This window comes from Fulmarus glacialis, unplaced genomic scaffold (genome assembly GCF_000690835.1).
Source record: "Fulmarus glacialis isolate BGI_N327 unplaced genomic scaffold, ASM69083v1 scaffold4890, whole genome shotgun sequence".
Taxonomy (NCBI): domain Eukaryota; kingdom Metazoa; phylum Chordata; class Aves; order Procellariiformes; family Procellariidae; genus Fulmarus; species Fulmarus glacialis.
This window is the reverse complement of record NW_009185703.1, coordinates 1,356-12,548: the sequence shown is the minus strand read 5'-3', so window position 1 is coordinate 12,548 and position 11,193 is coordinate 1,356. Positions and strand designations below refer to the sequence as shown.

Here is an 11,193-nt window from a genome sequence, read left to right as displayed (position 1 = left end):
CTGGGTTTGTCTAGTTTGGAGAAAAGGAGGCTGAGGGGCGACCTCATTGCTCTCTACAGCTTCCTGAGGAGGGGAGGTGGAGAGGGAGGTGCTGAGCTCCTCTCCCTGGGATCCAGGGACAGGACTTGTGGGGAATGGTTCAAAGCTGCAGAAAATTTCTGAGAGGGTGTTGAAACCCTGGAACAGGCTTCCTGGAGAGGTGGTCGATGCCCCAAGCCTGTCAGTGTTTAAGAGGCATTTGGACAATGCCCTTAATAATATGCTTTAACTTTTGGTCGGCCCTGAAGTGGACAGGTCATCAGTTGGACTAGGTGATCATTGTAGGTCCCTTCCAACTTGACTATTCTATTCTAAGATGGGGTTTTTGCTGTGGGGTTTTTTTGGTTTTTTTTTTTTTTTGCTGTAGTCTGTCTGTATTTTGAGATGACAGGAGAGATTGTCATTCAAAGTTTGGTGCACAAAACCACATTGTCACCCTTCTGTTATCAGAGGGCAGGCCAAGCCATCTGCTAGTGAGTCATCTTCTGGTCTACTCGGTGTTTGCTAGTCATATCTGTATTTACCAAGACATGTCACTCTCTTAACCCAGGCTCTACTGGATCCAGATGAAGCAGGTGATTGGGAAGAGCCCAGGGATTCACCAAAAGTAAACCGTGTCACGCTAACCTGACCACCTTTTACAACAAAATAACATTTTCTGTCGACATGGGGAGAGCTGTGGCTGTTGTTTGCCTGGATGTCAAAGCGTTCAACACCGCTTCCCACAGCCTTCTCCTGGACAAGCTGGCAAGGTGCAAACCGAATGGGTGGTCTGCGAGATGGGTAGGAAACTGGCTGAGCTCAGGGGTGGTGATCAATGGTTTTTACTCAGGTCTACTGGTTTGGGAGGCCTCACCGGACTCCATGCGACTAGGAAAGGTGGTAGCTGTCTTCTCCATTAGCTGCTTTTCAGTGATTTCTGCTCTTCCACACTGCAGTGAAATAGATGTTCCATCCAGAGCCTTTTTCTTGGAAGAAAATCATCCTATAGAGTCTTTTTTCTTCTGCTTTTAACCAGAACACTGTCTCTTCAAGGCTGCAAGCTGTTGAATTGCATTAGGATGATGCCTTACGCTCAGCACTGTGTTGCAGCACCCTTCCCGGTACAATTCCAAGGTCACAACTCTCTCAATTTTGCCGCATGGATGCTTTTAACTGAAATACTTCCGTATGTTATGCGACCTGCAGTGCCAATATCTAGGCCTGCCCTCTGGTCTCTTCCCTTCAACTCCCTCTTTCTCTTCGCTATCGGTGCACTCCCCACCTCTCTCTTCATTCCTCAGGACCACTCGCAGAAGAGCTGATCATCTTCTTCTGGGGTTAAGCAGAGTGAACGATGCCATCATTAGCAGAGAGAGGACGGAATGTGAAACGCAGTCAGCCTGTGCTGCTTGTGTATCAGGTGATGCAAAAATATGGGAAGTCCATGATGTTGTTAGAGAAAAAATTTACTAGGATTTGCTTTCTGCTAATTTAAGCTGATGCAGCTCGTTCTTTCCGGATCAGGCTGTTTATATTCTCTGCCTTTTTCATATGTCACTCTTACTCTTTTTTTCCCCCCAAACCACTGACCATAACTGTTTAAAATACAGGCTTTACATGTGAATGGTTCTTTTTGGGAGGCAGAACTTTCCATACTGCTTTTTTTCAGCTACATATGGAGAGAGCGCTAGGGAGGGAGTCAGGGCTGACAGATAACCTAGTGCTGTGGCCAGGGAAATTCTGGCACAGCTGCATTTAGCCATCTTCTTTACACGTGAAGATCCTTAAGCTCAATGTAAGTTTACCGTTTCAGCTGAACAATAGAGCAATTACCCTGAGGGAATAGAAGGGAGGAGTTATCGTAGGGTTATTTTATAGCGCCTTTCCTAGATCTTAAACACCAGTATTATCCTTCTCTTCCACGTTCTCAATGAATGCTTTCAAATATTGGTTCACTGTTGTATATAGGAGGGAGAGACAGGGTGGGTACATATATGGGGGGGGTATTTTTATAAAGAATCATTGTGATAGGAATTTCTTCTCCAAAATTCTACTTTTTCTGAGACAGACTTAAATATTAGAATGATGTGGATGTGGATGCTCAACATTTTGAAGCAGTGGTCTTCTGGCACAGTGAGGAAGCACTTGACTCTCTGTACTGGTTTTGGCTGGGACGGAGTTAATTTTCTTCATAGTAGCTGGTATGGCGCTGTGTTTTGGATCTGTGACCAGTGTTGATAGCACAGGGATGTTGTAGCTGTTGCCGAGCAGTGCTTGCACAGCGTCAAGGTCTTTTCTGCTTCTCACCCCACCCCACCAGCAAGGAGGCTGGGGGTGCACAAGAAGCTGGGAGGGGACAAGGCTGGGGCAGGTGACCCCTATATTCCATACCATATGACGCTGTGCTCAGCAATAAAAGCCGGGGGAAGCAGGAGGAAAGGGGGTGTTCAGAGTTACATGTCTGTCTCCCCAAGTCACTGTGGTGTGTGATGGAGCCCTGCTTTATGGCTGCCCGCCCGCCTGCGACGGGAAGTAGTGAATGAATTCCTTTTGCTTTGCTTGCGTGCGCGGCTTTTGCTTTAACTGTTAAACTGCCTTTACCTCAACCCGCGAGTTTTTGCACTTCTGCCTTTCTGGTTCTCCTCCCCATCCTGCTGCGGGGGCGTGAGTGAGGGGCTGCGTGGGGCTGAGCTGCCCACGGGGGCTGACCCACAACGCTCTCCCCTAAGCAAGCAGGCGCAGGAAGCAGAGGCAGTATGGAGGTATTAATTCACCATCCTGCCCAGCTAATTCTGTGTCAGCTGGCTGACCTTCATTGCTTCCAGTCTCGGAACAGCCCAGCCCCACATGAAGCCAAGTATTTCTGCACAGCACCATATTTTTCTGCATAACCAAACCCGACGATTCGTGTACCACACCCCGGGAGAGAGCAATGAATCAGTTGTAAAAGTATGAAAAATGCTCTTTTGTGATTTGTGGGCTCTACCAGCTTCTGAATAAGAAATCACACAGCTGACGTGTATAATGTAACAGGAGAAAGAAATCTGTTAAACGTGACGCCCCTGCCAGCAGCAACTGATACTGTGCCAAGAGTAACCCTAGAAATTCTTCGGAAAACAGCATGTTGGCTCGCGTTCTACCAAGAAACTCAAGGAAAGGAACCCTATACCTTGCTAATCTCTGAATCTTGGTAGGCGCTGGACTTGGAGCTGGCCTGAGGAACTGTATTTAAAAAGAAATGCTGTATATTTGGGCACTCTGAAGACATAGCAAGGTAGGCGAAGGATACCAGAATGCTGAGGACTTGGCTCTTGGTGTGGCAGGTTGGGCCACCAGCATGCGAGGTTTAGAAAGGTGGCACCATGGGCGGGGAGGGAAAGGGGAGCATGTCAGGAGGTGCATGGGAAGTGGCATGGCCATAAAAGACCAAAAGCAACAGCTTAATCCCCTGTTCCAGGCTGGGAGACGTGGGTACACTTTTTGTTGCCCAAATGAGGAGAGCGTCGACTTCATCCCCGACGTGGGGAGCGGGGAGATTGCCCCACCTCCAGACTTGCAGGGCAAATCCTGCTGTCCTGGGGCAGTTTGCAGCCATCAAACCCAGCTTGTGAAGTGCTGGCATACAGGAGCCTTGGTGGAATCTCAAATTCCTGTGTAATGCAAGTGGTAATGGTTGTTAATAACACCAGAAAGTCACCTTGTAGATTAACATAAACCCGTTTAGGGGCAGGAGCTCTCTCTCCCAAGGCCTAGATAGAGCAAAGTCTCTAAGCTCTTAACCTCCGGCTACAATAATTGCATTTTTGCGGGGACAGAGTTTGAAGTCTAAATGTTCTAAGAGCAATTCCTGATAGGTGAACACCGTTCCTGTTCTGCTGTTGTCCCTAATTTCCTGTTGCCAAATGTGTCTGGCAGAGAATTATAGTCCTAAACCACCGAGCGAGAAGCGGAGGAAAGGCAGGGCAGGCGCTGACCACGGCACCAAGCGGCGTGGCGGCGTGCAGGGAAGGGGCACGGAGCAAGCGATGTGACGGTGTGCAGGGTGACGAAGGGGCCGATGATGCCCTCCTCCAGCCCCCCGCCGGCACGGCACCCTGCCCGGCTCCTGCCGTGAGCCCCCCACGCCTCCCTCCCGCAGCCAGCAGGGAAGGGGGTCCCTGCTAAGGGGTCCCCGCTGATTCCTTCCTTCCCTGCAAAACTTGCAAACCCCATACCAGTGCTTTTCATGGCTTATTGATTAACTTCACCCGCCCCTGGGAGCACCTAGGCACTCCCTTTGTCGTCACCTCTCCCAGCCATTTATAGCAGGGATGGGATGCTGGAAATAGAGGTGCGTACAGTAAGAGCTGGAGGAGCCCGTAGACGAAAGGAGTATTGGAGTCGATTTGCAAAGGAGGTATTTTTTAGCTTGCAGCAGTGAGACAGCATGAAAAGCCCTGGGTGCACTTCAAGGTAAGGGGAGGGGGAGGTGAATGCTATGGGTGCAGGATTAAAACATGGTTTGTAGAAAGGTCTGGTTCAGGTAATCCCTCTAAGTTGTTGCTAGCCTGTAGAGTTAGTTACAGTTTGCTCCAGGGTAGAGATTATTTTCGCCGTGAATGTTTCTTTCCTGTATTCCAGGTCTTTTAATTTGAAAGAACCTTGTTAGGTCGACACAGAGGTCTGTTATTTTCAGCTTAAGCCAAATGAACAAGAAGGTTGTCCCAAGCCTTAAAGCATCCGTAGCGGCACCTCCAAAAGTGCGACCTGAGAGGTAGTTTTCCGTGTTTTCTTACCGACTGGGAGATGGCACGCTGCAGGTGGGAAAGGCTAGCCGAACCTCTGGCGCCAGCCCTGCTGACAGCTCCGCACGTTTTTTGGCTTCTTAGAAGAATTTTGTGTCTTAGCAATCGGCTCCGAGTGCTTCCTCAAAGGGCTCCCAGGCTGGTTGCACGTCTTGCGTGCTTAGGTAACTTCTGTGCGACGTTTGAATCGTGGCTTTCTCTCTTCAACTTTGCTTTGCAAAAGACTGTATTAATGGGGTAAAAAAGTAGGTGGTGGCTCTGATCGTACCCTGCGACTCTCAGCTACGTTGGGCTTCGCACATCCCTGGTGAAACGCTTCCTTGCTGTCGTGTGAGGAAGGAAGAAGTCACTGCAGGCATGATCCCGTGCGTCATGTCCTCTGCACTCCCACTGATAGGCAGGATGGTTATGAAATCCCTCCTTATGGCTGTAACTGTTCATATAAAAGATCAGCTCCGTCTTCTGTAACGCCAGGTATTCGCCTGGTTCACCTTCAGCCTGTGCGTGCGAGACAGTCAAAATAGCTCTCGGATGAGTGGGACTTGTCTTTCTTGAAGGGGTTAAAGGATGGGAGATATTTTAGCCAACGTGGAATATGGTGTCTGTTGGCCCAACACACTCGGTTTTAGAAGTGGCTTGGTCAGACGCTTGCAGTCTTGTGACAAAGATGTGTGTGTGACACTAAGGTAACAGCCTTTAGGAGCGGCGCTGGCTCTCACAGAGGTGTGCCAGGGCGGCGGGTGCAGAACGGGTGGTGGAACCCCATGTGCGGGTTTGCAGGACATGCTGAAGCCAGCGACAGCCCCTGCGAGCGCGGCCGCGGGTGGCTGAGCCCCGGGGGGACGTGGGGACAGGACCCCCCGCAGCGATCAGGCACAGGGCTCGGCTGCACCAGCGCACCGACCAGCGCCCTGTGCACCTGCAACCCCCTCCTCTCGTCTCCCCCGGTCTCCATTTTGCCACGCTCCTCCCTGGGGATCACCTCGATCCCAGCCCTTGGCCCTTCCCCTGAACACCCCCATTGCTCGCCTTTGCTGCGGTCGGCTGCGGTCCCCTCCCTGTCCCCACTCCCCGCTCGCTCCCCGAGCTGGAAGGCAAATATCTTTCCATCCATACATCCCCAGGCAGGGGAACGAGCACCGTGCCACAAGGTTGTTTGGCACCCTGGGACAAGAATCCCATTTCTGCGTGAGGAGCGGCATCTCCGTGGCCCACGTGCCAAAGAAGTCAGTTACTCTTGCTCCTTAAAACTGGACGTTCCAGGAGGCTGCCGTGGTTTTGGCAAGCCCGATGTAGGCTGGGCGGCCACCACTCGCGGTGACAGCGTGGACATCACTCGGCTACAGGTTGCTGTTGTCTTCAGGACGGTGCCTTGAGGAGCGGGGTGAGCTCTGCACGGCCCCTCGGGACTCACTGGTGGCACATTGGTGCCCGTAACTTGCCCGCTGGGCATGTTTGGCACTGCAATACCAGACCCTCGTGCTGCACCAGCATCACTTTGAGGCTTTACATGCCTAGATAATCCGGACCTTTATCCCTCCCTGTGTCTCTAGGTGCAAAAGCCGGCTGTCATTTGGGGCTTTCGCAATGCATCCAGATGAAACGGGCCTGCTGGGAGCATCCAGTTACGCTGGAGATGGGCTCGGCGTGCTGCACGTGTTTGAGGATTTGGAGGTGGGACGGCACTGTGTAATCGCTTATTAAAGTAAACAACTATTAAAATATCATGGGATACCTTGAGGTATTAAGATGTAGAGGTTTACAGAGCCTGTCTTCTTGCAGTAGAAGGGACTGGTAATCCTGGAGCAAATCCTGATCTATCTTCAGGATTGTTTCAGGTGTACGTTGATTTGTTTGCCCCATAAAACATCAATCTGAGCGTAATTCTCTCTGCTTGCCATTTCGAGGAACGTTACTGCATGCATTAAACTCTACAAGAAAGGTGCAGAAGAAGGACGTCACCAGACCGGCTTAGGGAGGGCCTCCAGGCAGGCAAGGTGGTGCGTTTTGGGAAGCCGCCACATGAACGTCAGCTTCAGTTTAAATGAAAGACTGAGAACGTAGGCAGGGGCTGCATTTGGCAGATGTGAGCCTGCTTGCTGCCCATGGGCCCCTCTGCATTTCTTCTCCTGTCTCATCTCTACTTATATGCATAGAGCGATCAAAGGGATGGGAATGGTCTCACCCCCATCCCCCTAACAGGCCTGGGAAGAGAAAATGAAGAAATACTGATGAAAGAGTGCCCATAGTTATGTCTTTAAACTCTTCATGCAGAAGCTGTGCTGCGAATTCATGTCAGAGGTTGGTACCAGCAGCTTCCCTGTCTTTGGGAAGGGCTCTTCCACCCGAGGATTTCCCCTTTCGGCTGGGGTGCCATTGGACGAGGACAGCGCTCTCGTGCAAAGCAAAGCTTGAAGCGAAAGTGGCTTCGGGCAGGTTTGCATGGCAAAGAAGGTCAAACGCTTTTCTGCAGTGCCATCGCGGTGTTGCAGCATCGCTGCCTGTCTCCACGCCTCCACTGTGTTTACAGTCGGTTCCGCGATCACAGCTAGTGGAGGTGGCTACGATGGCTCTATGATGGTTTTTATGTGCAGCTTTTCGTGTTCTATTGGACTTTGCTCCCATCCAGTTTTCCATGGTTGGATCCAGGCTGTGGCCAGGAAGTGAGAGGCTGTAGGCCATGCCAGATAAAGCTGGTGTTTGCACTCTCGTAAGGCCAGCTGGAAGGAGCGATTCAGTGTCTCACGTTGTACAAGCTGGAGGCTACGAAAGCCACCACCCTGTGCAGCAGGACCATGCGTGAGGACCCCTTGGCCAGCAGGACAGCAGAAAGGACCACCACTACGAGGTCCAGCCTGCAGCAATCCATGATCCCCCATCGACCCTCAAACTGGGCAATCTTGGAGCCTTCCTTGCATGCTTGAGAGAGTGGGAACCATGAGTGTGACCATCCCGTGCTGTAAATGGGACTATACCTTCTCAAAACAACTTAAAGCCCAAGCCAGCTCCGCAGCATTTCAGAAATGGCAGCTGAAAACATGGAGTTCACTCTGAGTTTAAAAAGCTTTTAAGATCAGAGAAGTCAGATCAAGCTTGGTGATAAAAAGTTCCTTTCTGGTGGGCATCAAACCTTCGGAGGATGCCATCAAACCTTCGGAGTCGCCATCCCTGGAAGTATTTAAAAGACGTGTAGATGAGGCGCTTAGGGATATGGTTTAGTGGGCATGGTGGTATTGGGTTAACGGTTGGACTTGATGATCTTAGAGGTCTTTTCCAACCTTAATGATTCTATGATTCTATGATTCAAAAGATCCTGTACGTGTCCCAGGTAGAATGCACTGCTGATGATACAGGGTGGTTGCCTAATTAGTGCTGGAAAAGACTCACCTGGCAAAGCACGGGTAGATGAGGTGCTCAGGGATGCCTCTGAGCTCGGGCAGTTTAAAGTCTGGCCAAGGTGAGAAGATCTGATGAAAGGGAGACCTGGGAGATGCTGAGCAGAAGAGCTGGGCTGGGAGGAGCTGCCGCAGTGGGGAAGCAGTCCTCTTGTTTGAAAACAGGGCGTAATTAGGCTGTTACAGGTGCTGTTGGGTTATTTATTAGTTTTCTGTATTGAAAAATCTCAGTTATGTTGGAAAAAAATTCGGTTTAGTGTTTCTTTGAGATCCGCATCTTCTGGAGTGATGTGATTACAGAAGGTGCTCAGCTTTTTTACCGAGGAAATCCTCATACCCCTATGAAGGGCTCATTTTCTAGCTCTCGGTGGTTGCTGAGAAAAGCTTGAAGTGAATAAGCTCTAAAGCCCCAGAAAACCAGAAGAAAAGCAAAATAAAAAGGCAGCAGAGCAGAGTGAAGAGCTTAGCAGGCTCTGCCTGAAGTAGGCTGTGTCTTGCCGAAGGCCAAAATTAGGAGAGTGGTAGTGAAGGTGCAATTTCTCCCTGTCCTACCTCTAACGCCAGAGCTCCTGACACAGCTGGGGCAGCCAGAGGTGGCTGGCACCATGGAGACATAAAATTGTGCTGCCGGTTGGTAAAAATTCCCAAGTTGCAATATGCAAAGTTTGGTGGTTCGCGTTCAGGGAAGGACTATTGGATAAAAATCCCCTGAAACTCTACTTTCTTTCCAGGCATATCAAACGTCTCATCATTTTCAACCTTTGCCTGGGACTCGTCTTCCTGTCGGGATTCTTCCTTATGGAGAATAAAAATGACATGTAAGTGAAACAGAAGTAAGGTTGCATGACTTCGTCTGCCCAGGGCAGCAAGGATCTGACCTGTGATGCTTTTAAGTCTCGTGAGGTTTAGGCTGATATTGGAAGGGCAAAGTTAGGTCCTAGATCCACATTTGGGCAGGCAAGGGATCACATTAGCCAAAGTGCAGCTTTTCGGGGCAAAATCAGCCATGTGGAAAAAGAAAAGGGGGTCGAGCTGAAGCCTTTGGGTAAGTGAGGACCTGGAGAAGCAGTAAACCGGCCAACATCTACGCCTGAGGGATGGAGCTCGTTTGGGTTGGTGCGTTGCACCAGCTGCAGGTGTGGTATCAGAAGGAGAACCTGCTGGGGTTTGGCTTTGCCAGGTCTCAGAGATGGGGTATGGCACTGGAGAGGCTGTTTTCTCCATCTGTTCCTGCAGAATCTCAAAGAGCCACAAGGAGCTGCTGATGCCTTCCACGCCTTGCCGTGCCAAGACTAACGTCATGTTCCTCAAGACCCACAAGACGGCCAGCAGCACCGTCCTGAACATCATGTTCAGGTTTGCGGAGAGGTACAACCTCACCGTCGCCCTCCCAGCTGGCGAGCTTGTCCACCTGGGCTACCCGCAGACCTTCCTGGCCGACTTTGTGGAGGAATTTGAAGCCATAGGACAAAACTACAACATCATGTGCAACCACCTGCGGTTTAACCCCTCGGAGGTAAGAAAGAACCATCACACCTGCGGAGAAACCTGGTTGAACAAGCAGTGCCTCCAGACTAACAGCCTCTCTTCTTCCTCCCTGCAAACAGGTGCAAAAGGTGATGGCATCAAACACCTTCTACTTCTCCATCCTAAGGAACCCCATTTTTCTGCTGGAGTCTTCCTACGTCTACTACAAGGACAATGCCCCTGCCTTCAGGATCTCCAAGGATGTGAACGAGTACCTGGCGTCACCCATGAAGTATTACCATCCGGCAGATTACAAGGAAAACATCTATGCCAGGAATATCATGTGGTTTGACTTTGGCTACAATAACAATGCGGAGGACAACAAAAAGTACATCCGCACCGTCTTGAAGGATATCGAACAGAACTTCCACCTGATCTTGATAGCAGACTACTTTGATGAGTCCATGATCCTCTTGAAGCACACTTTGTGCTGGGATCTGGATGACGTGATTTACTTCAAGCTCAATTCCAGAAGCCAGGACACTGTCCAGACCTTGACTCCGGAAAGCAAGGAGCAGATAAAAGCGTGGTGCTCGCTGGACTGGAAGCTCTACCTGCACTTCAACCAGAGCTTCTGGAGGAGAATTGAGGAGACCATAGGACTCGAGGAGCTGGAGAAGGAGGTGAATCACCTGCGAACGAGACAGAAGGAGCTCATGGAAACCTGTCTCTTGGACCAGAAGGCAGTGGGGAGGGAACACATCAAGAACAAAGCTCTCCTGCCTTTCCAGTCAGGGGCTACAAAAATCCTTGGGTACAACCTCAAAGAAGACTTAGACAGCAGGACTCTCAGAACCTGCCAGAAAATGGTTATGCCGGAGCTCCAGTACATGTCCTATCTTTATGCTGTTCAACACCCACACAAGAAGAGGAAGCAGTTAGGCTTGCCCTTGCTGTAGACCAGTTTCCAGGAGAAGATGCAGCTCCCAACTCCCAACTAGGGCACGCGACAACCCACTGCGGTTTCCCACCTCTTCGCATCACCCCATGTCTGGCATGTGGCTGGCCCACAGGACTCCTGTGCACGAGGCGGAGGCGGGGAGGGCTTTGTTCGGGGCCACCGAGCTGGTGGTGGGTCCCTTTTTGTGGACCTTGAGCCAAAGGCTCTGCGTTGGCCGGCTCCTGCGTGACGCCTCCTCCCCACTCCCAGGCAGGGGGACAGCCCGCTGCTGCTGAGCTCTGGGCAGGCTTTCAGCTGGCTTAGATGTTCCTGCCACTTAATCATTAATCACGGGCTTAGTCATTTTGTTTGCATTCGACTCTCTTTAATAGCCATCATTACGTCCAGGCTGGTCACAGCTCACTAGAGCAAGTCCTGATTTTCGGCGTTCAGGGGAAAAAAGGGGAGGGGGAGGGAAACGAGGAGGAGAGCACAATGAGGGGACACAGCGCTCGAAGGAGTAGGAGAGATGTTGGGTCTCCCATCCAGCAGCATCCATGCTTGATGACATCTAACCACCGTGCGA

At 50.8% G+C, this 11,193-nt stretch overlaps 1 protein-coding gene across 1 annotated transcript; it reads left to right on the top strand.

Annotated features, from left to right (window-relative positions):
- The first annotated feature begins 4,447 nt into the window (after nt 1–4,447).
- On the top strand, nt 4,448–10,626 carry GAL3ST2 (galactose-3-O-sulfotransferase 2). The gene is made up of 4 exons (XM_009574687.1): nt 4,448–4,473; nt 8,932–9,018; nt 9,437–9,716; nt 9,808–10,626. Exons 1-4 carry the CDS (start codon nt 4,448–4,450, stop codon nt 10,624–10,626), a joined length of 1,212 nt encoding a protein of 403 aa, XP_009572982.1.
- The last annotated feature ends 567 nt before the right edge of the window (nt 10,627–11,193 follow it).